The sequence below is a fragment of the Acipenser ruthenus genome, chromosome 27, assembly GCF_902713425.1.
Source record: "Acipenser ruthenus chromosome 27, fAciRut3.2 maternal haplotype, whole genome shotgun sequence".
NCBI classification, from domain to species: domain Eukaryota; kingdom Metazoa; phylum Chordata; class Actinopteri; order Acipenseriformes; family Acipenseridae; genus Acipenser; species Acipenser ruthenus.
In genome coordinates this window covers 15,305,112-15,331,273 of record NC_081215.1, presented here as the reverse complement: position 1 = coordinate 15,331,273, position 26,162 = coordinate 15,305,112, and the positions used below count along the sequence as shown (strand labels likewise).

The window sequence follows — 26,162 nt, the reverse complement described above, 5'->3', positions numbered from 1 at the left end:
TAACTTTACACAAAATCGCTGATAAAAACACTGAAATCTCACTAGTGTGCTGAGCTGTCCTTGTTCCTCAAATGATAAAGCGTTTGCTTAGTCAAAATACATAAACATTAATAATTTGACATTTTAACATATTGTTTGTATTGCATAGTTTGTTTATTGGTAACTAACCAACCAGTTCCTGAAAAAATGTAATGGTAGTTACATATTGATGGCCAGGTCTCGCCAAGTCGTAACTGTAAGAAATCAGTGTGCTCCCTTTCAAGTACGAAATGTAACTATTAACGAATGGGTATTAACCTCTTTAAGATCCAAAACCTGAATAAATATATCAGATGCTCGCAGAGCTTGTGACACAATTATAGCCCGCCCCCGAAGGCATTACAGCACTCACAGACCTCAGCGCCATTTTTCCTTTCAAGAACTGACCTGACAGGAGTACTTGTTGCTTTTTCTGCTTAAAATATTGATTGTGTTTACAAAAATGATATCTGATATCTAAAACAATCGCTGTATTTAAGGCTGGGGCGATGCCTAATTTTTCACCATTGATTATATAGTTTTTCAAAAAAGATGATGCATCGATTCATTGACGTTATTAAAGGGTAAAATAAAATCCAGCAGTAGTGCATGTGTGAGCTATCAATGCTAAGCTGTCTGTTTAGTCATATTTTTGTTGATTTGAGACACACCATGAGACAGATTGCAGCAGGGATGAAGAAACATTTGCTCTAATCAACATTTGGGCCGACGATTCAATCCAGGGAAGCTTGGATGGAAGCGTCCGTAACAAGCTGCTTCCGGGCATAGATACGCGCAGTGTATTTGATTCTGACATCCAAGGTCAACCCTGCTTCTTCAAAAGCAGTATAAAATCACATAGCCGACCTGCATGACAGCGGGTCGCGACCTGGGTAGGGTCCACCCGGGTAGAGTTTGTCACAGTGAAAGGGGCTTATGACTCACCCTACACACCACGCAGCTGTGCTGTTACCAAGTGAGACACTACTACAGTGACCTGCTTGTTCAAGTTGAGTGAAAATGGCACTGCCTGCACTCAGGTATGGTATTGGTCTTAAAATTCGAACCTAGTGCTGAGATCCTTATGTTTAGAGATAACTGTAAAGGGTTTGAATTTTACAGTTTCTGCAAAGTAACTTTTATAAAATAGAAATGTTACCTCCATTACACGATACTCAAAAAAAAAAAAGTATTCATTTTTGTAAATTTCTGAATTCTCATTAAAAATGACACTTCTCTATTTACAATCCTCAAACAGTGAAGCAATTACAAAAAGCAAATATACTGTTTTGGGCGTGACTGATGATTCAAGCCTTTGTGGGGGGTTGCAGTTTTATACAGTGACTCCTAATCAAAGAACAATTTAGATCAAACAAAAACGCCACAGATGCATAAAAACCGTTGAGCAGTAAATGTTGGCATACCGGTTTGATTGAACTGATCACCATTCAGTACTTGGCAACAGATATATAATTGTCATTTCTGAGGAAGTGTTGCGTTTCCCTATAAAAATGAAATGTGCTGTTTTTAATGAATGTTGGCCACACAGAAGCAGTTTTATACCTTGACATCCAAATATGTCTTTTTCACTGAATGAAATACAGGCTACATGATGTCCTTTCCGGTTCTATAGCAGTCCGTTTCAGGGGCGGTATATGTGTTTTTAAAAGGGACATGGTTTTGGCTGATTGCAGCTGCATTGACAGTGTTCTGTGTAGTGATTCCACGAGGCAGCCTTTCACAATCTCCTAGTAACAGAAAAACACTGGAAGTTCCTTAAAAAAATTAAACAATCGTCTCTTAGTAACAGTGCAGTCTCTGTAAGCAAATACGCAGTCAGTGGCTATGCTAGATGTTTTCTGCAACATTATTACAGGGATGAATGGGTCTGAGTAAATCAATGGCAAAGGCTCCCCTTTTTTAAAAGCTTGGAGTGCACAGCTAGTCTTTACAGTGTGTTAGGTGGACCAAAAGTCACACTGACTGGCCTTCTCACGGTTTATTCAAAATAAAAAGCTACTACATGAAAGAACAGCACTGTATGAAATGCTTTGTCTCAGTCACTGGAATATAGTTTTTTTTACTATACTGGCAGGGCCACAATAGACAGACAGCTACTTAGTGAGTTGATTCAGGAGGAAATAAAGGGTTGTAATATAAACACTGCTGCCATTTTACAATACATCATTAAAGAAGTGTGCTTTTTGAAAATGAACCTCTCTAGCAGTGTGAGTCGTTTTGTCTTGTAAGTAAATGGCAGTTTTGGGCTTATTTATTTATATTTTAACAATGACTGTATTTAGATCCAGTCTTCATATGTTAGCATATAGGGCCATATTTTCAAAGTGTTTACTCCGGTCTTTAATTAACTGTTATTTTTTTTAACATGGTGGAAGATTTCAAATTATTGGAAGAAACTGAAAAACAAACAGCTTGATATACATATTATTTGGTAGTTTGATTCTAGCTTTGGAAAGATAGCCCATAGATAGCCCATAGTTTCGGTACATGATTCTGTAGTGTTACTACATATACAACATTTGAGTGTTCTATACAGTAGTTATGGATAATGTGCCGCCATTCATAACTACGGAGGGAGGGGGGGGGGGGGGGTTAACCCTGTTCTGTCAATAGAATAATTATATCTGTAGGTTGTCTGTAATTCACATTTACATGTTCTAGTACAGTATGGTTTTTTAGACCTATAACCCTGCATGTTCACTTCCTGTGCATCAGGTGTTAGAATCCCACTTTAAATTACCTAGAGTCTGTGACAGGATATCGTTATGGACTCCTATGTTTTATTATCCACAGTATTAGCAGTAGCAGATTGCGTGATCCGAGCACAGGTTTTATTTGGAGGAGCCCAGAGAGTTTTTTTCATCAGAGGAACTGCTATAACCACACACAGTACAGTACTAGCAATGGCAGATGATGTAGTCTGATCCCTGATTTACTTGGAGAAGCAACGCAAAATCCTCATGCCTGCTGCTGAATCACTGCTTTACTGAGAGTACGTGATTATGAGTGGTGGAAGGAGATTTTGACCAGAAGAAGAAATCCATTAAGTGGTAGGAACATTTAAAAAAACACATGGGACGGTAGACAAAAAATAAACTGTCACTGCTCAATAGTGTGGAAAATCCTATGACCTGTTTAATTTCCATTAAACCAAAGTTAATTTAAGCCAGTTTGTTGACATGCATGGATTACAGGAGTTGTAGTTTTCCTCTGCATTTCTGCTGAAACCTTTCAGCGTATACCAGGTAAACTACTACAGTATTCCCAGAAGACACTGTACGCCCGTATGCTTGTTGCATTGTGACAATGTTAGCGCCAGTAAAGAGATATATTTTCAAAGTTTCATATTTTGATACCACTTCCTTTCTCTGGGAACAAATCAGTTGTTGGTTTTGTTTTTTTCTCTATTAATGTTTGTTGGAAGTCATATTTATATTTTCGCTCTTCACCAGCAGTATCTGTTCCCTCTCATTTCACCTGTACGGTATATATTGGTTTAAGTCAATTAAGTTAATAGGATGTGCTTGATTTTTTTCTGCCTTTTTCCTGCCGTAACAACTTTGTTTAGAAAATATTGTAAGCATAGAATGTTAGTGACGTGTTCTTGAAGTCTAAATGCTATATTATTTTGTTGTATACAGCACATTTTTAAACATATGTTGACAGTTTTTAACAGTTATGTTTATTAGAATAAACTATGATGAGCTATTGTTTTCTTTTCTCTGTTGGCTAGGTTTCCATTACATGAGAGTAGATGTTAAAACGTCATGCTGATTTAAACTCGGCTCTCGCCAAGATAAGCACCAACTAAGACGTAGCTTTACAGTAAACTAATGTGATCCATCTGTGTCTCCATCCATTTGCGCTTCCTTCCATATGATGATGTACTAGATATCCTTCTGTCTGGTGTTGATGGCTGAAGTGTAATGCTGGCTCCAGGGATCAGCTTATTTTGCCTCAGCACATCAGACTTTTTGGTTTTTTATTTTTAATTACTTTTTGAATATTTCTATAATTGTTATTTAACGTTGAAAGTGTAGATGAAGTTGTGTAGATCAGTGAAACAAACTCCTACTTTAATGTATTTTGAATTGTATTTTTTAGGCAGTAGAATGTGAAAAATGTTCAAGGGTGTGAAGACTTTTTCAAGGCACGGTATAGTGCCTTGCATAAGTATTCACCCCCCTTGGACTTTTCCACATTTTGTAGTGTTACAACCTGGAATTAAAATGGATTTAATTAGGGTTTTTGTCACTGATTTACACAAAATAGTCCATAATGTCAAAGTGCGGAAAATAAATCTACATATTTTTCAAAATTATTTACAAATAAAAAACTGAAAAGTCTTGATTGCATAAGTATTCACCCCCTTTGCTGTGACACCCCTAAATAAGCTCTGGTGCAACCAATTGCCTTCAGAAGTCACATGATTAGTTGAATGGAGTCCACCTGTGTGTAATTAAAGTGTCACATGATCTCAGATTAAATACACCTGTTTCTGGAAGGCCCTAGAGTTTGTTAGAGAGCATATCTAAACAAACAGCATCATGAAGACCATGGAGCTATCAAAACAAGTCCGGGATAAAGTTCTGGAGAAGCACCAATCAGGGTTGGGTTATAAAAAAATATCCCAAACTTTGAACATCCCCCGGAGCACCGTTAAATCCATTATTAAAAAATGGAAAGAATATGGCACAACCGCGACACTGCCTAGAGAAGGCCGTCCACCAAAACTCAGTGACCAGGTAAGGAGGGCATTAGTCAGAGTAGCAACCAAGAGCCCAATGGTAACTCTGAAGGAGCTGAAGAGATCCACAGCTGAGATGGGAGAAACCGTCCATGGGACAACTATAACCTGGACTCTCCACAAAGCTGGGCTTTATGGAAGAGTGGCGAAAAGAAAGCCATTGCTGAAAAAAAACCATATCAAATCCCGTTTGGATTTTGCCAAAAGGCATGTGGGAGACACAGCAAATGTGGACTGGGAAACTGGTCAGGATTGAGGGCAAGATGGATGGAGCCAATTACAGGGAAATTCTAGAGGAAAACCTGTTTCAGTCCGCAAGAGACCTGGGATTGGGGCGGAGGTTCACCTTCCAGCAAGACAATGACCCTAAACACACAGCCAAAGCTACACTGGAGTGGTTTAAAAACAAGAACCTGAATGTCTTAGAATGGCCCAGTCAAAGCCCAGACCTCAATCCGATTGAGAATCTGTGGCAAGACTTGAAAATTGCTGTTCACCAACAGTCCCCACCCAATTTGACAGAGCTTGAGCAATTTTCCCAAGAAGAATGGGCAAAAATTGCAGGATCCAGATGTGCAAAGCTGGTAGAGACTTACCCAAAAAGTCTCACAGCTGTAATTGCTGCCAAAGGTGCTTCTACCAAGTATTGACTCGGGGTGAATACTTATGCAACCAACAAATGTCTTTTTTTTGTTTAATTAACTTTTGTGAAAAAATCCCAATTAAATCAATTTTAATTCCAGGTTGTAACACTACAAAATGTGGAAAAGTCCAAGGGGGGTGAATACTTATGCAAGGCACTGTATATCGTTATGTGCAAAATAAACAATGGTGGATAAATATGCCAAGTCACTTCATTATTGATCATTATTGAGAGCCACAATCCTGCAGTTTTTATATTTATCGATTAGTTACTAAATAGCAGCTCATTATATTATGTAAAAGAAACAACCTGAATGTTAACTTGCTAGATTTGTTTTAAAATTCAATATTTTTATAATTAAAGTTGTATGATGTTGACATAATTACCATTCAATATTGATCCAATGCCATCTTGGTATATTAAAATTATACAATGCACGACCACACCTAGAATATTGTGTCCAGTTCTGGTCCAGGATTGAAGGGTATGTCATATAAAGATTGACTGAAAGAGCTGAATCTGTGTAGCCTATAAAGAAGGAGAGCCAGAGGTGACTTAATAGAGGTATTTAAAATTGTCAAGGGGTTTAACAAAGTAACTGCTGAGAATTATTTTTCACAGGTCACAGAGAACAGAACCAGGGGCCACGGGTGGAAGCTGAAGAAGGGCATATTCAGAACCACGCTTGCATTGAGCGAGCGAGCGAGCATTGGTGGGCCCGAATGGCCTTTTATTGTTCTAGAATTTCTTATGTTCTTAAATATTTATGGCTTTACAGTATATAAAGTCATATTTACAATCCAACCAACCTTGCCTCTCCGTATTTTGACTGATTCAGATATTAAAGATGTACTGCAGACTCAGGTCATAGTGGAAAATTAAATGCCCCCCAGGAAATCTATTGTTACCTCCAGGGCTTAAGGCATTATAGCCCCCTGTTGGTAACAATAGTCTTCCCTTAGGTCAATAATTTTCCACTACAGCCCTCCTCTCCAGTCCATATTTACTCTCTGTGTGTGTGTGTGTGTGTGTATATATATATATATATATATATATATATATATATATATATATATATATATATATATATATATATATAGGGTGTTTGTCTTGATCTTCTGAAAGGGTGGGGTTTCTCGTTGCCAGGATCCTCAGGGGTGAGGTGTTTGATCACATTCAGTGATTAATCCAGATGTGATGATAGGGAAGATGAGAAAGCACCTTTCAGATTGGCTGAATCTTTTCTTGTGTGGGAATGTTAATCTAAGTGGGAGACTACATCAAGATCAGGAAGAAGCGGGTGTGCACGTATTGTACAGCCTCCTCCCTTACATGTGTCACCAGCTAATCCTTTCACACAGAATATAAAAAGTTCAGCAAAGTTGGCAGCAGCACCTTAAATTTACACACACACACACACACACACACACATACACACACAGTGACACTCACTCAGACTGCCGACTCCTCCACTCTAGGTGAAACACTGTCTAATCTCAGAAAAAAAAATGCCTTGGTCACAAAACCTGCTTCTTTTAGCTTGTGGATTAATTGCACTTCAGAGTTCTTTAGCAGCTCAAGGTAAGATGGACTTTTTTATTTTTACAAATGTTATGTTAATTTGTTTCTGTGTGTTCTGAAACACTGTTTAATTGCTGCAGAATCAAATGAAAGATTTTCTCTCACTTGCTGAATGTGCGATAAACAGTATCCAACACAGACTATTGAGTAGGTTACTACATTGTGATTCAGGACACGCTGCCTGACTGATTCCTGTGGTCTCTTTGACTAAGTTTTGGCAGTGAATTCAGAAGGAAAAGCTTACAAACACTTGAAGCAAGGCACCCAATTCATTTCTTTCTATTTATTTCAAAGCGTGGTGAGGGGCTGTGAGGTGTTTTAGGCAGCCTCACAGATTTCCTCAGGTGTTCTAACCTGCCTGGCAACACAAAGAAAAAAGCCATTTAGTTTCCTCACAGATTGGGTGTCTCCTTTTGAATTTATGTTATACAATATCCAGAGGGGTTTTATTTAGGTTGGGCTGGGTTTATTCCACCGCAGAGTCCAGGCAGTTTATTTAGTGTGTGGATCAAGGCAGTGATATGGGGAGTGTTTGCTGTATACATTCACCTCTTCTGCTTCAAACAGCCTGCTGTTGCTCAGGAGCGTGGCATTTTAGAAATTATGAAAAACATAATACATGAATGACAAACGTTTAGGCTACAAATCTTTTTTAATGTCTTCAAACATTTGTCATTGAATTTTAGTATTCCTAAATTAAGCACTGTTGAGGGTTTAATAGTTATGGACAATAGAAAGTGGCATTGTGTTTCTTTTCTCCTGTCTTTGGTACCTTTCGCATTTTAATTAAGGAGTTTGTATATTACTATCTCTGATTTTGGCCATGTGCACTCAAGGAAAGATGTATATATAGGTTTGATAGGTCAAATAGTTGACCTATCATAGTATGCATGACATTTCAGATTTCTTATTGAACACAGTAACTGTGACCTTGCTCTGACACTGAAGCTTCAGCAGCCACAACCACAAACCAAATACTCCACAAAACTACAGTCGGCAGGGCGTCTGACATGACTGATTTCTTTAAATTACTATTTAGAAAATATCAACTAGAGGGAAGACAAGCAAGGGTAGCAGGGATTGAGCTTGGGGAATAAGAGAGTCCAGGTCATTTTATAATTTCTGAACTCCAACTGGACTCAAGTTCAATCAAATGAAAAGTATGCATTTGATTATTCTACGACAGGGCTGTATGGAATGAAAAATAAATCTATACACATTATGTTCAGTTGGCAGAGTGCAGCTTATCCTTTATTATGGATGGACAATAGATGGCAACATAAAGGGAATTGGTCACACTTTATTTTAAGGGCCAATTTTTGTAGTTTATTAACAGGACTGACAGGTTGATTGAGGGGGTATTCGCATGACAATGCTTCCAATCAACCTCGGCTCATTCAAAACAAGATCAGAAAAATAGGTAGTCTCAACTTGTTTAGGGAATCGAAGTGGGCACGGATCGTTTCTTTTTCCATCGTGTGAATGGTTTACTATCCTGAGGGTGGAACAGTCACAATCAGTGTGTACCTAAACATTTGATGGTTGATCTTTTGTAGTGAACAGACCAAAGCATTTACTTAAAGGGGCTCCCGAGTGCCGAATCCAGTAAAGGCACTCTTCGTGAAGTGCAGGATGCGCCATATGGCCTGGAGATTGCAGGTTCAAATCCAGGCTATGTCATTGCCGAATGTGACCGGGGGTTCCTAGGGGACGGCGCACAAATGGCCGAGCACCACCCGGGTAGGGAGGGATTAGGTCGGCAGGGCAATCCACGGTTCACCGCGCACCAGCGACCCCTGTGGCTGATAGGGCACCTGCGGGTCTGCAGTGGAGCCATTCAGATCTGTGTTGTCCTCCGGCACTATAGGTCTGGTGGCTTCTCTGTGGATCCGCAGTGCGAAAAATGACAGATTGGCAGAAACACGTTTTGTAGGGCGTGTGTTTCAGCCTCCATTTCGCCAGGGGGTTGCAGCAGTGAACCGAGATAAAAATAATAATTGGGCATTCCAAATTGGGGAGAAAACCGTGGTAAAAACAAAAGAAGAATTTAAAGAAATTACCAAAAAATGTAAATCATAATTTTGAGACATGAACATTTAAACTTAATACCAACATATAGAGCTATTCTTTATACAGCTAACTTATCTAACTAACTTAACTTTTCTTGCATATAAACAATTACATTTCAAGTGTTATTGCTGATTACCTCTGAAAAGTCAATTTCAATGAAGTTTAAATACCACCATTCTTTAAATCTGTCAGCCATTATTTACACTCAGGGGTGATTTATTGTCTCTCAATAGCTTCGTCCAGTGGAAAGAGGTTTGCTGAGTTACAGGGCTGTGTTATTAAGAATTGTCTAAACCAGGTGCCAGGTATAAGACAATTCATTTGAAGTGACTCAGATGCTATTTCCCCTTGCAATAATTTATGTATGTGCATTTCAATGTAAGTTGTAAAATAGTATTAGTTTTTTTGTATGATACATAGTAATATGTAAATGAATCACTAAATAAAGAAGGTTAAGACTGTTATGATCTATTTCAAAGACACAAAAACTATTGGTTCTATACTAGAACTCTACATTTCTCATGGCACTGATAAAGACTTCATCAAAGCATTTGTCTACATGACTTGTGTAAAAGAAATACGTATGTGGACGTTAAAATGTCAGAAAAGGCTCCGACACTGTATCATGTCGGACGAGGAGTCTGAAACATGAATACAGAAATGCGTCTGACTGCTGCTTAGCCTATCGTGCATTAAATTCACAAGCATAAAAAATCAATACAGGTTGATTCATCAATGTAAAATTAGAATCCCCTTTAAAATGTAAACTTCATACTCATTTTGAATTGAAATAAAAGGGAACCTGTTATCACAAGCAAATGTACGTAGCCATGGCAACCTACATAAATGTGTCTTAAACTTGTGGTTACCAATATTTCCAGAAACGGTTACTAAGAATAGGAAGTAACACCTTTTTATCAAGCATGAATCAACGGATGCAGCTAGCAGCCTTTAACTTGCAAAAGGCTTCTCTGTTTAATGTGTTTTAAATGACAGATGTTCTGGCACGTTTACAAGGCTTGCCACTTCTTATTGCTTTTGATAAACCACCCAGCGTTTGTTTAGTGGAAAACACCAGAGCACATGACATTATCATCTTATAATTTATCTTTCATTAGTATAATTGTCACAGTTAATATGATTATTTCTACGATTTCCCAGATAATTCTAGACTAATAATTCTAGTATTAACCAATTTTTAACTGGGTAATCTTAGACTGTTTAATGTATGACTTCTACACTGTGAAATATAAATGTTTGGAGTCCATTTTTAAGCTACCAATAATGTTAGCCTTTTAATGACAAAAATAAGTTATTGGGGACATCAATCACTGTAATGTCATGCTGATGACTAGTTTCTAATACTGATCTTGTCATTCCTACTTTTTTGGAAGTGGATTGAGCTTCTTAAATACAGACCTTCCCAGACAAGGGAAATCCATGACTCAAACACTGTCCTGTTAGAACATAAGGAAATATGAAAAGTGAACAAGAAGAGGTCATTTGACCCATCAAATGCTGGTCCATATCCAAGTAGTTGATTAATCCTAGAATTTTGTCTAGTCATAGATTGGTAATGAATTCCATACACACACACACCTCCTTATGTAAAAAAAACTGATTCAACCCTGTGGATTAGTCTAGATGCTCTTTGTTTGACTCTCTTGTCACAATGTATTATAGAATAATAGATGGGCTTCAGTGCGTTACAGGAAAATAATTTCATCTCGGGTTTATGTGACATATTAAATTACGAGACTGTTAGGTTGAGTAGTTTATAAACTGTCACAGAAATAAATAGGTCCTGGTGATAAATGTTTTCATGTCACAGGGAATGTCACTAACATACACATTTTTATGATTATATTTGGTTGTTGGTTGTTGGGTCACTAAAATCTATCTGAAACTAAGAAAGCCAGCAGATTTTTTTTTTTTTTTAAATATCCCAAAATGGTCTTACTTGCATAAACTTCAGATCAACACTCAACCTCCACAACCCCCACCCTCCATCATCTGTGATTGGTGCCCCAAAAGATGAGACCGTGGGTCAAATGATCTTGTCATTATCTATGTTCAAAAGTGGGTCTCTCTCTCTCTGAATGTAAAATGGTTTTCTCATAGCTAAGTGCGCACATTTTTCACCTGTTGGGAGTTTGTCAAATAGGATTTGCTGAAGTGTGATGAAGTGAACAATACTGAGCCATAGAAACTGTATATATGGATTGAATTCCCTCCATATGAAATGTTCAGATGGCATACTCTCGCTCTCTCCACCCCCTTATTGAATTCCCTCCCTATGAAATGTTCAGATGGCATACTCTCACTCTCCACCCCCCTCTCTCCCAAGGTGTGTTGCGGAGCTGCAGTTATAGGGGGTTGTTCCACGTGGAACAGAATGGGCGCTACAGCCTCACATACTCCTCCGCAGAGGAACTCTGCATGTCCATTAACACCACTCTGGCCACCAAAGAGCAAATCCAGATGGCCTTTGACCTCGGCTTTCAGACCTGCAGGTGAGTTTCTTGAAGCTACTTGAAAAATCTAAACTTGTCCTAAAGTGTTATCTCAACATGACATCGTCTGGGACCTGGTGTATTGTTTCAGATATGGTTGGATTCAGAACCACAGCGTAGTGATCCTGCGACAGGAGCCTTACTTCCAATGTGCCGCTAACAGAACTGGCATCATCATCGGCGACATTCTCTCACAGCTCTATGATGCCTACTGCTTCAACGCATCAGGTAAAGAGACCACATCTGTATGATGAATTGCAAATGGGAAATAGTTTTCAAATGTATAATGGAAAAGTGTCAAACTACAAATGTGTCTGTGCAGATATGTGAAAGGGGAAGATGACTGCAGAGGGCTGGGACATCTGAAGGAAGTGTGAGCAAGCTAGATTAGCCAGACACTTGTTAAGGTGATTGTAGCTAACAAAACATTTCATAACTCTTACCTGTTGTGCTCTCACTATATATGTCTCAAATGTCCAGTTTTAAAACATGTATTTTTATGTTTTATTTTAATGCATGATCTGGTACTATACTTGGTTAAAGAAGTCTCTGTTTGCAAGGTATGCTTTCAGTTAGTGTTGCATTTGTTTGGTCACACCTAGGAGGAGTAATTGTCTCCGCCCATTTCAATGACGGAGACAATTAACCCAAAGAAGTACCAGATACCATGTTTTAAAATGAAAATACATGAAAAAACGTATGTTTCTTTAAAAACAGTACATTGAGTCCTATGCAAAACAGGTCATATTGCTGGAATTATTTTGTTATCTACAATTATTTACAGGAATCCAATAAGTTTGTATATTGAACTAAGAAGTGTAGTTTGCATTCCAATTTGTGAACATTGCTGCTGGCATCGAGTGACACGTGTCAAGATGTTTTATCATTGCTTACAATAGGTAGATGGTTTTCTACACTGACACCAGCTCATCTCTTTACAGATACAAAGGACAAGAACTGTGAGTTGTCTATCATGCCATCAGACACATCTAAAACATTCCTGGATGCCCATGTGGAAAATGAAAGCACCACAGGTACCATTATGTTTGTAGATCTTGAGTATGACCAGAAAGGGTAATCCAAGACATCAATCTCACATAAATAAACTTTTTTTCCACAGACAATTTTAATTTCATGCGTATTCTCCATACTGAAAATCCATACTGATTACCTAAACAAAATGTTTGTCATTCATTCACTTTTTTCTTTTTTTTTTTTAAGAGAAAGTCAAAAGGGTGTCAATCATGTCCCATGTTTGTTGTAAAATGGAACACAAACAGCTAATAAGAACATAAGAACATTTCCAAATGAGAGGAGCCACGCGGCCCATCTAAGCTTGTCCGGTTCCATGTAGCTGATTGATCTGATGGAGTAACCTTTAACTGAATCTGCTGAGTTTTTTTTTGTTAAACATCAACATTATGCTTTTTTTTTTTTTTTTTTTTAAGAGTTAACTTGTAGGTAACGTAACATAACAAGTAAAAGAAAAGAAAAATACCGGTAAACACATTGGAAAGACCTTTAAAATATTCTAACATTTTGGACTTAATATATAGCGTATTCAAAAAGCAGTAGTGGTCAGTCTGCTGGAGTATATCAAGGGGCAAAAGGGACTTTGTCTTCTGTGTGTCTAATTTCCTCAGCACTAGCAATGCTATTTCAGCCCCCCATTTCTTGTGGTTTTCTATGTTCTTTGCTTATAATTAAATACAACATGTCACAGCTGTTGCTTCCTGTGCTGCAATCAGGCAATATGTCATACAGCTCTGGAAGATCACATTTTTAAATCATGTGGTTGATTAGATTTGTCATGGCAAGTTACATTTTAGTGTTTCGGTTTTCTTTCTTGTGTTCCAGTTTTTCCATAATGCTAAAATGATGCACTGAGAACTCATCAAACAGAAAGTTACCAGTACATTTACCTCTTCAACCAAATAAAAAAACAGCTGTATAATACAACATTATACAATAAACATCAAACCAATTATCTTTGTGAAATATTATTAAATACACATGATCAAACAAGCAAACATTACATGCTAGTCCTTAAAAGGTAACATTTTTAAAAAAAATATACATAAACAAATATGATCTGTTTTGATAAGAACAATACTGTCCGCCAAATGTCTTTCTTATACGATGGGTTTTAGGACTGCATCTACAGTCGCATCATTTTGTGAAAATGTAATTTACTACTGTATATGTTCCATTGGATTTTTTGTATTTAATTGCCCAAGACTTCTTGATGATCAAACTTCTGTGTTTAAGAACAGACCCATCACCACAAAAAAATCTAATATCAATGACTTATCATTGTAGCAAATTTACCAGTCAAGTACAGAGATTTATTTTACTTGATTATTTATTTAACAGAAAGACATAATCAGGTTTTTTTTTGTTGTAGATCCTGAAACTGGCACTGTTACCACAACCACCTCTGCAGCGATAGTTCCACCACTACACGTGGATGAGGATAAGGCCACTCCCATAGAGCCCACTGTTGGAGACACAACTGCAAATGATGTTCAGGAGGGTGATGACGCAGGGCCGCGAGTCACTACCCAGTCACATCACAGCTCAACCTTCCACATCTCAGCAGGAGAAGATACATCACATCGTGGAAAGAACGGTTAGTGGTGTAGAAGACATTTTTCAATTGTTACGGTGTATGAGTGTCGGCGTTGTCTGTGCTATGTATTGAACACAAGAAGATCTGAGACAATGTTATTGCAGAGGTCAGAGGCCCTCAGTGTAAGCACAGTAGATATGAGCCATATACCAGACAAGTTGTTGGAGCAGAAACTTAGAAAGTAGGTCTTGTAAATCATTGTAGGCAAGGATGTTCATTATTTTGAGATTAAACATTTTGATATTAGCCAAGTATCGACACTGGGCATGTAAATAGTAGTTAGCCTTTGTGCTTAAATAAGTAATTTATTTAGTAGTCAAACTAGAATAGTTTAAAAGCGGACTGCAGCCATGGAGTTACCTTTTCCAGACCTGCATACATTTCTGCACTGTTGAAAGAGTCAAGTTAAATCTTTAATACGTTCACAAATGTAATTTAAAAAAAAACAAACATTAAAAGACATTTAAAAGCATTTTGGTGGTTAGCCCCACTGTTTGGTAGTTTAGGAACAGGTACATGTCATTACTGTTTAGATTGCTTTTCACAGGCAGTCTACAATATGTCTCTTTTACCACAGGAATGCAGGGAGCTACTAATACTAGCTCTTTTTTTTTAATAATAAACCATATCATGTAAAGAAGTCATTACAGTCAATTTTGTTAACTGGTTAGCCTACCTCTCTGTATTTCACATAAGCATTATGTACAGTTTTTCATTGAAGTAGCATCCTTGGAAATGTTGGTGTCTCAGAGAAACCTGCCAGTCTGCACAACCAGGCTGTGTGGATGGATGTATAGTTGGGACTTTGTACTCAAAATAAATGTATGACAATAAGTGCTCTGATTGGCTTTTGAGCTTTCTAAATTATATATGTATTTAACGATTTAGTTAGTTGGTTGTCCGTTGTAATGTGTTGATTGTATGTATACTTTTTATAAATCGGAACGCAATCTCAAACGAGATATTAGTGTATTGTAGGGACAGCACCATAATGTTTATTGAGAACACTGATAAGGGCATTGCACAGTACTGCTTAACAAACATAGAACTTAACAAAACAATTTTACAATTAATAACTCTTCAAATTCATTCACAATGGTAGTGAATATGTAATACATAACAAAATAAACATATGTAATAACACACCCTCAGGTTTCAACATTACATTTATGACAGGAAATAACCTGCTGCTTGTGTTGTGACTCACTTGTGTTGGGGGGTAGTTTTTTACAATTCCATGGCAACAGAAAGAGGAAATGTGAGAAGAAGCTATGTTTCCTTTAAATTTGAAACACTTTATTCACGAATACATTAGAACAGCTTTCTGAATATATTTTTTAGATATGTAATGTGTTGTATATAATTAGTTATTCGATAGTCACATATTATTAGTCCCGTGTAATATGGAATTGTAGTCAGTCTGCAAATAAAAAAATAATATTAAATAACGTTCTATAATACTGAAGTGATTATGAAGCGTGAGGCTTTTCATGGACAGAACTGTAGTTGCGGCTGCAATCCATTGACATATAAATTACATTTTAGAACATGATGTTATATTCTATCTCTTTACATTTATTTTAATAGAAACTGTTTTTTTTTTTTTATATACTAGATGTAAGTAAACACCTTTCTCTGTTGCACAACCCCAGAATTACAAAAGCATTACATCTTCATCATATTAACAAATCAGGGAAATAATCAAAGTAATGTTTAATATACTGTTTTTTATAATTTACTGTTTTTTAATACAAACTCAGAGATCAGAAATATTTAGAATCAGTTATTCGGGAGGCCAGTATTTCTAGCATTCTGCAACTCTGCTTCTTACATCAATATACAGGATCTCAAAAATTATCCAAAACTTGGTATGTTATTAAACAGGTCAAATGGTTTGAAAACAAACATCTGCATATGAAAGAGATTTTTCACACCAAGTCAAGTGTACCCCTGTAATCGGCTGAACAGACTTTTTGAATTCAATAAAAGTATGTGGGTAGAGGTTTATGGGGTGTCTAGCTAACCAAGGCTTTAAAATCAATTTTCTTATTAGAATTAGCAGCAATATCATCGTGCCTCCTTTACTTGTAAGGAAAGAAAATGTATTTAAAATGATTGGTAGCACTGGAACTGGTAGCACTGGAACTGATTGGTTGGGAGCCAAAATACTGACATGCAATAAAAGGTCAACCCACAAAGAAGACTAACCGAGGCACTGTTTAGCTAAGGTGTTTCCAACAGGGAGACCTTTTACTGCAGGTAATGACTGGCTGCCAACCATTATAGCAATCATTCCAAATGACCTCTAAAATATGTGTATTCTAAGATTTAAATATATTTACTTACTGGTATTTTATATAACTTTATACTGATATAAGAATCAACCGCATATAGTGATCAAAACTACTGGGACCAAATCATTCCTATACTAACCATGATTGTAAGAATCAAGCAATCCGCTTATAAGAAACATTTCTGCATCAAGTGCAATGGCGTGTACAACCAGTAAAGCAGTTTTTGAATTTGAATTTCATCACATCTCACGTGATTAGGCATGTACACCATGTGTGTAGTGTAATACCTGGTCTGCAGCGACTCCCAGTAGAAAAAAAAGCAAGTCGTGCAGCTTATGTGTGTCGACATGGCTGGAAAAAGAAAGACACACGACTGCATTGGACAGGTATTTTTGGTGTTCTCTGTTAGTGGAAATTTGTTTTAATAAAGTTAATACACATTCATTGAATACATACTGAGTACAGCAGTGTTATTGTGTGATATGCATGTAGAGGGAGTGGGATTGTGATGCGTGGTGATGGGTCGGGGGGGCGGGGGGGGGGGTGGGTGGGTGCAGAGCTTTGCATCTCCGCTTAGTGAAAAACTGAGATTTGCATCGCAACTGAAAAAAGCAAGCCACAGATGCTTAAATGCAGTGGTAGTCCTGACAGTAAAATACTGTACTGTAATGTCATTTTAATTCAAAGACCATTACACGTAACACTGGTCAGCAGTTAAACTAGGCACCCTTACGAGATGATCGCTTCTCAAGTATACTACAGTAAAATAGGATTCTGCAGCCTTGAGTAAACATAATCGTGATCATATAACAAGCTGCTTACCCACGAGGACTTGTTTTGCATGTTTTGATGTATTGTCCTCAGTGATTCAGCACCATTGACATTGGTATACTGTATTTAAACTGATGATGCACGGAGGCACGCTTTTGCTAATTGTAATCATATTGGTCAGCTTTTAAGAATCAACCACCTATAAGAATCAAATCATCATGAAGTTAACAAATTAATAGGCTTGTTTTGGCTTATTTAATGCCCTCGACCAATAAATATGTTAAAGGGAATTACTCAGAAAATCCAAGTGCTTGCACAGCTCTACTGTGCATATTGTTTTTGGACAGTGTCCATGTGATTTTTAGAACTGCTGGTGGTATTAGGGGTGGGTATTTCCGTATATATTTTCATAATCGAAATGTACTAAACGATTACACTATTGTACTTTACAAAATACATCCAAGTGCCACTGGCTAAAAATAATGTTTACTGTACATAATACCAAAATTGAAGTAATACGTAAAAAATCACAATCGTTGTACTATTTTTTCAATGCTTCAATAAGCAGCTCTTTTTAGTAACGGGAAGTGTAATACAAGAACAATGTGCATAAACCCCAACTTAAACATAATTTCCTAACAGCAATTGAACATAATTATGTACAGATTACAGTGAATCAATAAATTATGTCTTCATTGGACAATTATTACATATAAATACAAGTTTACATTAAGTAACATATCATATTAAATACGGTACATACCTCCCGGTCCTGGTATACGCTCTGGTACGGGAAGTAGTGTTTTCACAAATGCCCACGGAGTGAAGAAGTTATGGTTTGAATTGATCATTGATCTGGAAGAGCTGAGTATGTCAATTAGTTTATCGGGATAGAAGCAACAAGAACGGACGGTTGACATTTATAGAAAGCAGGCGTATGGAATGAGAACGAGCAGCCCTGCAACAGCTGCATGTATGATGAAAACGGCACTGTTTGTTTGGTGGATGGTATTGTTTGATGTTAACTTTGCTGCTTCGAATAATATTACCACTGATCTGGGAAGAGGGAGAGTGTCGATGACCCGTTAAAGTGGGGTGGTTTGGTAAACTATATCACACAACCATGCCAGTGTAATACAAAATGAAGCATTGAAAATGACTGCGCTGTTCGCTGCACACGGAAGCACTGGTAGTGTTGAGAATGGTAGTAACCTCCAGCAGCAATACATTTCTCACTGCACTGCACAGCACAGCACAGCACAGCTCAGCGGCGCACAGCACAGCAGGGCACAGAACCACACAGCACAGCACAGAACCGCACAGCGCAGCTCAGCGCCGCACAGCTCAGCGCCGCACAGCACAGCGCCGCACAGAACCGCACAGCTCAGCACAGCACAGCACAGCACAGCTCAGCGCCGCACAGGCACATGTGTCCATTTAGGCACATGGCTGTAAACATGTTAACTTCCCAGCATGCACTTCACAAACATCATGTGTTGTCTGTGTTCTCAGTTGATTTTTATTTGTTCCTTCTGATAAAAAATAATCATTTAGGAACCCTGTAGCATATTACAGTATATAAAATGTGCATTAGAGAATTCCATAGGGAACGTACACATTTAAGAGTACTTTCTATCATCTGATTTACTTCCCTTTGTTTTTTTTATCTACAGATAATATGATCAGGAGGGGTGGATTTGGATTAATGACATCAGCCCCTCCAGCCCAGCAGTCTTCTAGAGTTTTCTCAGGTAGGGTCCCATGGGAGAGGGAGTCTGGGGAGGGGCTCTGTTCACAATAGGAAGAGATTGCAGGTGCCCTAGGGGGGCCTATCTCCCTCAACACTCCTGGATAACAGGATTGCATTTTTCACAGATGCAGTTAAAGAATGTAGTCCAGCTGTAAATTAGATTTCTTGAAGTAAACAAGTACCAAATTAGCAACCTTTTATCATTTAATGTGGCGATATATTCAGATATGGAATAATTATACAGAGAACCTTCAGATGAACAGACAGCTCATTACTGTTTCTCATTCTTTTGTTCTCAGATTGGCTGGTTATAATAGCGGTAGTGGCTGCTGTTTTAATAATAGTGCTTGTGTGTGCAGTTATCGCATCCAGAAAGAGGTAAGCATTAAGACATGTATTATTGTATTAAAAGATTAAATAAGCTTTCTTCAAATCAAATTGTAAAGTTGGTGCAGATACTATTTCCATATGCAGATACAGTATACAGTACTAATGCTAGTTGTGTTCCTTCTGATAAGGAGAATGAAAGTCTGTGTGTGTGTAATGGTATAATAAGGAGAATGAAAGTGTGTGTGTAATGGTATTATGGGGCAAACAGCACTGCTGTGTAATGGGTGCACTTAGAAACATATTATAACTCATTAAATAAATAAATAAAACATGTTACAGACGTGCTCAAATTTGTTGGTACCCTTACAGCTCATTGAAATAATGCTTCATTCCTCCTGAAAAGTGATGAAATTAAAAGCTATTTTATCATGTATACTTGCATGCCTTTGGTATGTCATAGAATAAAGCAAAGAAGCTGTGAAAAGAGATGAATTATTGCTTATTCTACAAAGATATTCTAAAATGGCCTGGACACATTTGTTGGTACCCCTTAGAAAAGATAATAAATAATTGGATTATAGTGATATTTCAAACTAATTCGTTTCTTTAATTAGTATCACACATGTCTCCAATCTTGTAATCAGTCATTCAGCCTATTTAAATGGAGAAAAGTAGTCACTGTGCTGTTTGGTATCATTGTGTGCACCACACTGAACATGGACCAGAGAAAGCAAAGGAGAGAGTTGTCTGAGGAGATCAGAAAGAAAATAATAGACAAGCATGGTAAAGGTAAAGGCTACAAGACCATCTCCAAGCAGCCTGATGTTCCTGTGACAACAGTTGCAAATATTATTAAGAAATTTAAGGTCCATGGAACTGTAGCCAACCTCCCTGGGCGCGGCCTCAAGAGGAAAATCGACCCCAGATTGAACAGAAGGATAGTGCAAATGGTAGAAAAAGAACCAAGGATAACTGCCAAAGAGATACAAGCTGAACTCCAAGGTGAAGGTAAGTCAGTTTCTGATCGCACCATCCGTCGCTTTTTGAGCGAAAGTGGGCTCCATGGAAGAAGACCCAGGAGGACTCCACTTTTGAAAGAAAAACATAAAAAAGCCAGACTGGAATTTGCTAAAATGCATATTGGCAAGCCACAATCCTTCTGGGAGAATGTCCTTTGGACAGATGAGTCAAAACTGGAGCTTTTTGGCAAGTCACATCAGCTCTATGTTCACAGACGGAAAAATGAAGCTTTCAAAGAAAAGAACACCATACCTACATTGAAACATGGAGGAGGCTCGGTTATGTTTTGGGGCTGCTTTGCTGCGTCTGGCACAGGGTGCCTTGAATCTGTGCAGGGCACAATGAAATCTCAAGACTATCAAGGCATTTTGGAGCGAAACGTACTGTCCAGTGTCAGAAAGCTCTGTCTCAGTCACAGGTCATGGGTCCTCCAACAGGATAATGACCCAAAATACACAGCTAAAAGCACCCAAGAATGGATAAGAACAAAACATTGGACTATTCTGAAGTGGCCTTATATGAGTCCTGATCTGAATTCTATCGAACATCTATGGAAAGAGCTGAAACTTGCAGTCTGGAGAAGGCACCCATCAAACCTGAGACAGCTGGAGCAGTTTGCTCAGGAAGAGTGGGCCAAACTACCTGTTAATAGGTGCAGAAGTCTCATTGAGAGCTACAGAAAACGTTTGATTGCAGTGATTGCCTCTAAAGGTTGTGCAACAAAATATTAGGTTAGCGGTCCCATCATTTTTGTCCATGCCATTTTCATTTGTTTTCTTATTTACAATATTATGTTGAATAAAAAATCAAAAGCAAATTCTGATTTCTATTAAATATGGAATAAACAATGGTGGATGCCAATTACTTTTGTCAGTTTCAAGTTATTTCAGAGAAAATTGTGCATTCTTCGTTTTTTGTGGAGGGGTACCAACAAATTTGAGCACGTCTGTATATAGAATCTGTTGTGGTGTAAACATTTTGAATGCTTTGTTACTGACATTCTGAGTGCGAGATCTACACTCTCCTCAAACTTGTAAGTACAGCTGCTGCTAATAGGCTCCAGACTACGTTTTGAGGGAGGCTTCCGTTAGAAGCTAGTCAGCTGTCATTGAATGGAAGATATTACATCAAGGGTAGGGATCTGTGAGAAGCAGGTAGCTGCAGGCCAGGATCTGATCATACATTAATAAGCCTAGTATTCAAAAAAAAAAAAGTTTAAACAATATGAGAGCTAGGTGTGTCTAATTCCCTGCTTGTTTTGGGATTTAGTTGAATACCCTTTTTCTTTGCTTTGTTAATTCAACTCCATTTATAAAGAATATGTCTGTTGGGGTGTAATTTATAGATTGCGGGGGCTATTCTTCAGTCAGGATGACATTTGTGTATACTGCATACTGTGCCACCGTTGGTTCTGGATGAAGATCTCCTAATAGGTGGTCTACAACATGTTTAAACAAATACAATTGTTTGTATCTTTTTCTAAATTCAATTTTCCCCTAGAGCAGGTGTTCTTTTACCTGTAATAAATACTGCACTGCTGTTTCTTTGCTTCAGGTGGTGTGGGAAGAAGAAAAGTCTTGTGATCAGTGGGAATGCTGGTGAGAAGGGGGGGAAGGAGCAGGAGATGGTGCAGCTGATGAATAAGGAGAAGTTCCAGGAGAATGGTGCAGCCAGCGAGGAGTTCACTGTCGTCACCCTGGAGGAACCAGCCGAGAAAACGCAGCTAGCATGAGTGCGACTCCTCCACATCACACAGGAGCACAGAGGCAGGGGGCTCCTCAGGGGCAAGGGTGGGGTGCAGCACAATATTTCTGGAGTTAACAGCAATTCATTGAAGACAGAGCCAGCTAACTATTATTAACTAGCGCACAATGCAGAGGCGTTGAGCACCAATCACACGTGAGATCTTTACAATGATTTTTGAGGCTATCAAAGTGAGTTCTTCAGGTTCATCCCTTAGTATGGATTACCAATTGGCAATTCGGTGATCAATGTAAATGTACCATTCTAAGATGGATCACCTGCATTATGAAAAGAGAACTGACCCTTTATGGGGAAGTCTGATCTCCTCTGTGGACATGGTCCTGTACACTGTTTCTGCAAAATATCATAGCAGGTGAAAAGCACAACTCTGTCCAAGCCAACTTCTCTTCACTAGCCCCTTAATTCTCAAATTTAAATTCCTGTATCCTTTAAACAGGGTTTGAGATCCATGTAAATGAATTCCTGCATCTCAGTCCAACATTCTCATCTTTATTAATAACTGAAATATAAATAATACTGTGCCATTTTATATCACAGCAAGATATTCAATATGAGAGGATGAACATATCAGACCAGAGAAGAGCTGTTTTCCTGCTGCCAGAACTATTGTCTTTTTTGTTTATCTCCTTGTTATAGGGGATTTTTCTGAATTTTCAGTTTGTTTCCATATATTGAAAAGAGATTTCTTTTGTATTGCTGTTATAAAAAAAAAAAAAAGCAAAGCGCATTATGCTATTTTTGTAGCTATTACTAATATTTTGGTAAATGTTAATATTTTTGGTAATGTTACCAAGTGAGTGTAATTTAATGTTAAATTATTTAAAATGCAGCTTTATTCTCAAAGCTTTGCGCTATTTGCTTTTATATCACTGTTTGCAAATGTCTGGATGGGTAGTAAAGATAGTGGATTCTTTCTGATGGCTATAAAAACATAACAAATTCCAGAACAAGAAAAGGCCATTCAGACCACCTATGCTTGCTTGCTGTGGTGCCAGCGTGGTCTGTTAGCACTCAGGAGAGTTAAAACAAAAATCCCAACCAGGTTAATGGGGGAAATGAAACCTCTGTGAATCCGTGGCTAGACTGACAGCCCTTCCTCCAGAAGGTCTTAAAGGTCTTATTGTGGTCACAGAGAGGGTTATACAGTAGGACACATGTTCTATAAGTTCTAGTTATCTTATCACATCTTTTAATGGACCGTAATGTCTACAGCAACACAGAACAAATACTGTTACTTTCTTGTGTGATGTGTTTTATTGTTAAAAAGAGGTATTAATATAAAACAATACATGCATGTGTTACAGAACACTGCATTGTTTACAAGATTGCTGTGTCCCGTGTTAATCTCACATTATGGGTCATAAATCAACCACACAATACATTTGTCAACTTATAGGCAACACTCAGCAGGAGATAAAAAGGTCTTCTAAGGATTGCAGTGTTTCCAGATCTCACTCCCTCCTGCAACGATGCTGGTTTTCTGTTTCCACAATACACCACTCATTTCAATCAGAGCACCAGCTTTGCTGCAGGAGGGAGCATGAACTGGATACACTGAGATGGTCGCAAGAAAAATCTCTTTCTCCTGGCGAACGTTCCTCAGTGAAAGTGGAAAAAAAGCAATTATCGAGAATATGTTGAAAAAAATGCTGCGATATGGACAACAGCAAATACAGCAAAGTTTAATAATATGTTTCTTGTAAACACTGCTGGAGTTTGCGTTACACTTCCAGCCAGATCAGAATTTCGTGCCGTTAAATTATCATCCTGAGTCGTTCCTCATTCATTTAGTAACATTACCAGTAGTATTTTACTTAAAGAAATATTGTTCAAATTTGACACTGGAGGTAAATGGCTAATTCGTTATACAGTACTATATCCCATTGCACGTGTTTTTCTGGGACCCCTTGGTCAAGGTCAAATCTAAAAGGGGGCAGTTGCAACAGTGGCATTGGAATCCATGGGAGGATTACGCATTTAATAATTGTGGACTCAGAGGCATGAAATGGGAGAGAAGAGAAGTAGTTACTATTATTTTTGTCTTGTACACGCCACAGAATTACTGGCTACCCCCACAATCAGTCGGCTACTTGAAATGTAAATGTTATAACATGAATATAATGCTTCATATTGTTTTTTAAAAAGCGACAAAAGTGTTTATTTGTACAGGAGTTTAAATAAAATGTTGGGCTTATGTTGTGTTTTGTGTTTTATGGGGAGACTACAGCTTCAAAAAGGAACCAGTGAATCCTGGGGAAGGCCTGATGGCTGTCATGGTGCCCAATAACTCCTGATGGTTGTCATGGTGCCCAATAACTCAAAAAAAGAGGGGAGAAGTGGTGCATATAGAAAACCAACGTATAGAGTGTGAATCAAGAGTTTATTCAAGAACAAAATCTACTTGGTATGTTTTTCTGAGTTCGCCACATTCAAAATATGGTCCGAATGAATGGAACCAGATAAACAAATCTGATAATGGGAGCTGTGACAGGGCGCAAGCACTGTGGTATTGCTGTTCTTCCAGGTTGGCAGACTGTGGCTGGGATTTAATTGATTAAATAACGATCAATTAAGTCCAGCCATAGGTTGCGCAAACCAACGGCATACTGGTGTCCTAGGCCCCACCAGCCTCAAAGACCGACACAGCTGGCTGCGCCTGCTGCTAGAGGTGGTGTTCAGAACCGGGTAGTGCAGAGACAGAAACCTCAGGTCAAGCCACAAGCCATGCAGCAGCCCTAGGAGTTTGCTGCCACAGACCCAGGGCCCCTTTTCAGGGAGCCATCTGGAGTACTGGCATCAGTGCACCTCGGACACCTGGATGCTTACTACCGTTCAGACCGGCTACTCGCTGCAGTTAAAGCACGGTCCCCCTCCTGTTCGGGGAGTGAATGTCAGCGATTGGATAGAGTGTGGTGTCGTGCTGATCACAGGGAGGAGTTGGGCAGTACAAAGGGGCCTGAATTCAAATCCTGTTCAGGTCACAAGTGAATTAATTGTATTTATGTTTACATATTCTAATTAGATGTACAGTACTATTTACAGTAGTTCACAAAGGGGTCGCTCTGTATTTCTAAAGGTCACTGTTCTACAGTATGAGAATGCCTTCTGGGGGCTCCCGAGTGGCGCATCCAGTAAAGGCGCTCCACGTGGAGTGCAGGATGCACTCTATAGCCTGGACGTTGCCGGTTCGAGTCCAGGCTATTCCACAGCCGACCGTGGACGGGAGCTCCCAGTTGGCGGCGCAAAATTAGCCGAGCGTCGCCCGAGGGGAGGGAGGGTTAAGTCGGCCGGGGTGTACTTGGCTCCCCACGCACCAGCGATCCCTGTAGTCTGGTCGGGCACCTGCGGGCTTGCCTGTAAGCTGCCCGAGAGCTGCGTTGTCCTACGACACTGTAGCTCTTGGGTGGCTGCATGGTGAGTCCGCAGTGTGAAAAAAAACGGTCGGCTGACGGCACACGCTTCAGAGGACAGTGTGTGTTCGTCTTCACCCTCCCGAGTCAGTGCAGGGGTGGTAGCGGTGAGCTGAGCTTAAAAAATAATTGGCCATTGGCAACGACTAAATTTATAAAAAAAAAAAAAAAAGAGAATGCCTTCTGTCCACCAATGCTTTTTTTTACAGCATTTATTTTGTGTTACAGAACACCTTGCAAAGTCTTACAAGAAACACAATACTTTACCGTTGCTGCATCCCATGTTATCCCTATCAAAGCGTTATATTTTTAAACCTATTTTTAAACAATGTATTACTGATCCAATACATTTCAAGTAGGTTAAAAATAATTTTTCATAGCCTAACCCTAACTTTTTTTTGTGGAATTTTTAAAGAAAATACACACACTTGTTTTTACATAAGTCATTCAAATTTAATCTAATCACCATAAAACTATATATCATTTAAAAGCATAGAACTTGAAGAATAATATTTTCAAACTGTTTACAGAATTCAGAACATGGTCAAATGTAAAAAGGTACAACATTGGCAGAAAAAGCTTTAAAAGTTTCTTTAAAAAA

General features: G+C 38.5%; 1 protein-coding gene across 1 annotated transcript; it reads left to right on the top strand.

Moving 5' to 3' along the window:
• The first annotated feature begins 6,706 nt into the window (after positions 1 to 6,706).
• On the top strand, positions 6,707 to 24,345 carry LOC117432087 (CD44 antigen-like). Its single transcript, XM_034053537.3, has 8 exons — positions 6,707 to 7,010; positions 11,428 to 11,593; positions 11,685 to 11,821; positions 12,535 to 12,627; positions 13,998 to 14,222; positions 18,961 to 19,038; positions 19,337 to 19,415; positions 21,942 to 24,345. The coding sequence occupies exons 1-8, from the start codon at positions 6,938 to 6,940 to the stop codon at positions 22,117 to 22,119; spliced, it is 1,029 nt and encodes a 342-aa protein (XP_033909428.1). The 5' UTR covers positions 6,707 to 6,937; the 3' UTR covers positions 22,120 to 24,345.
• Positions 24,346 to 26,162: the final 1,817 nt, after the last annotated feature.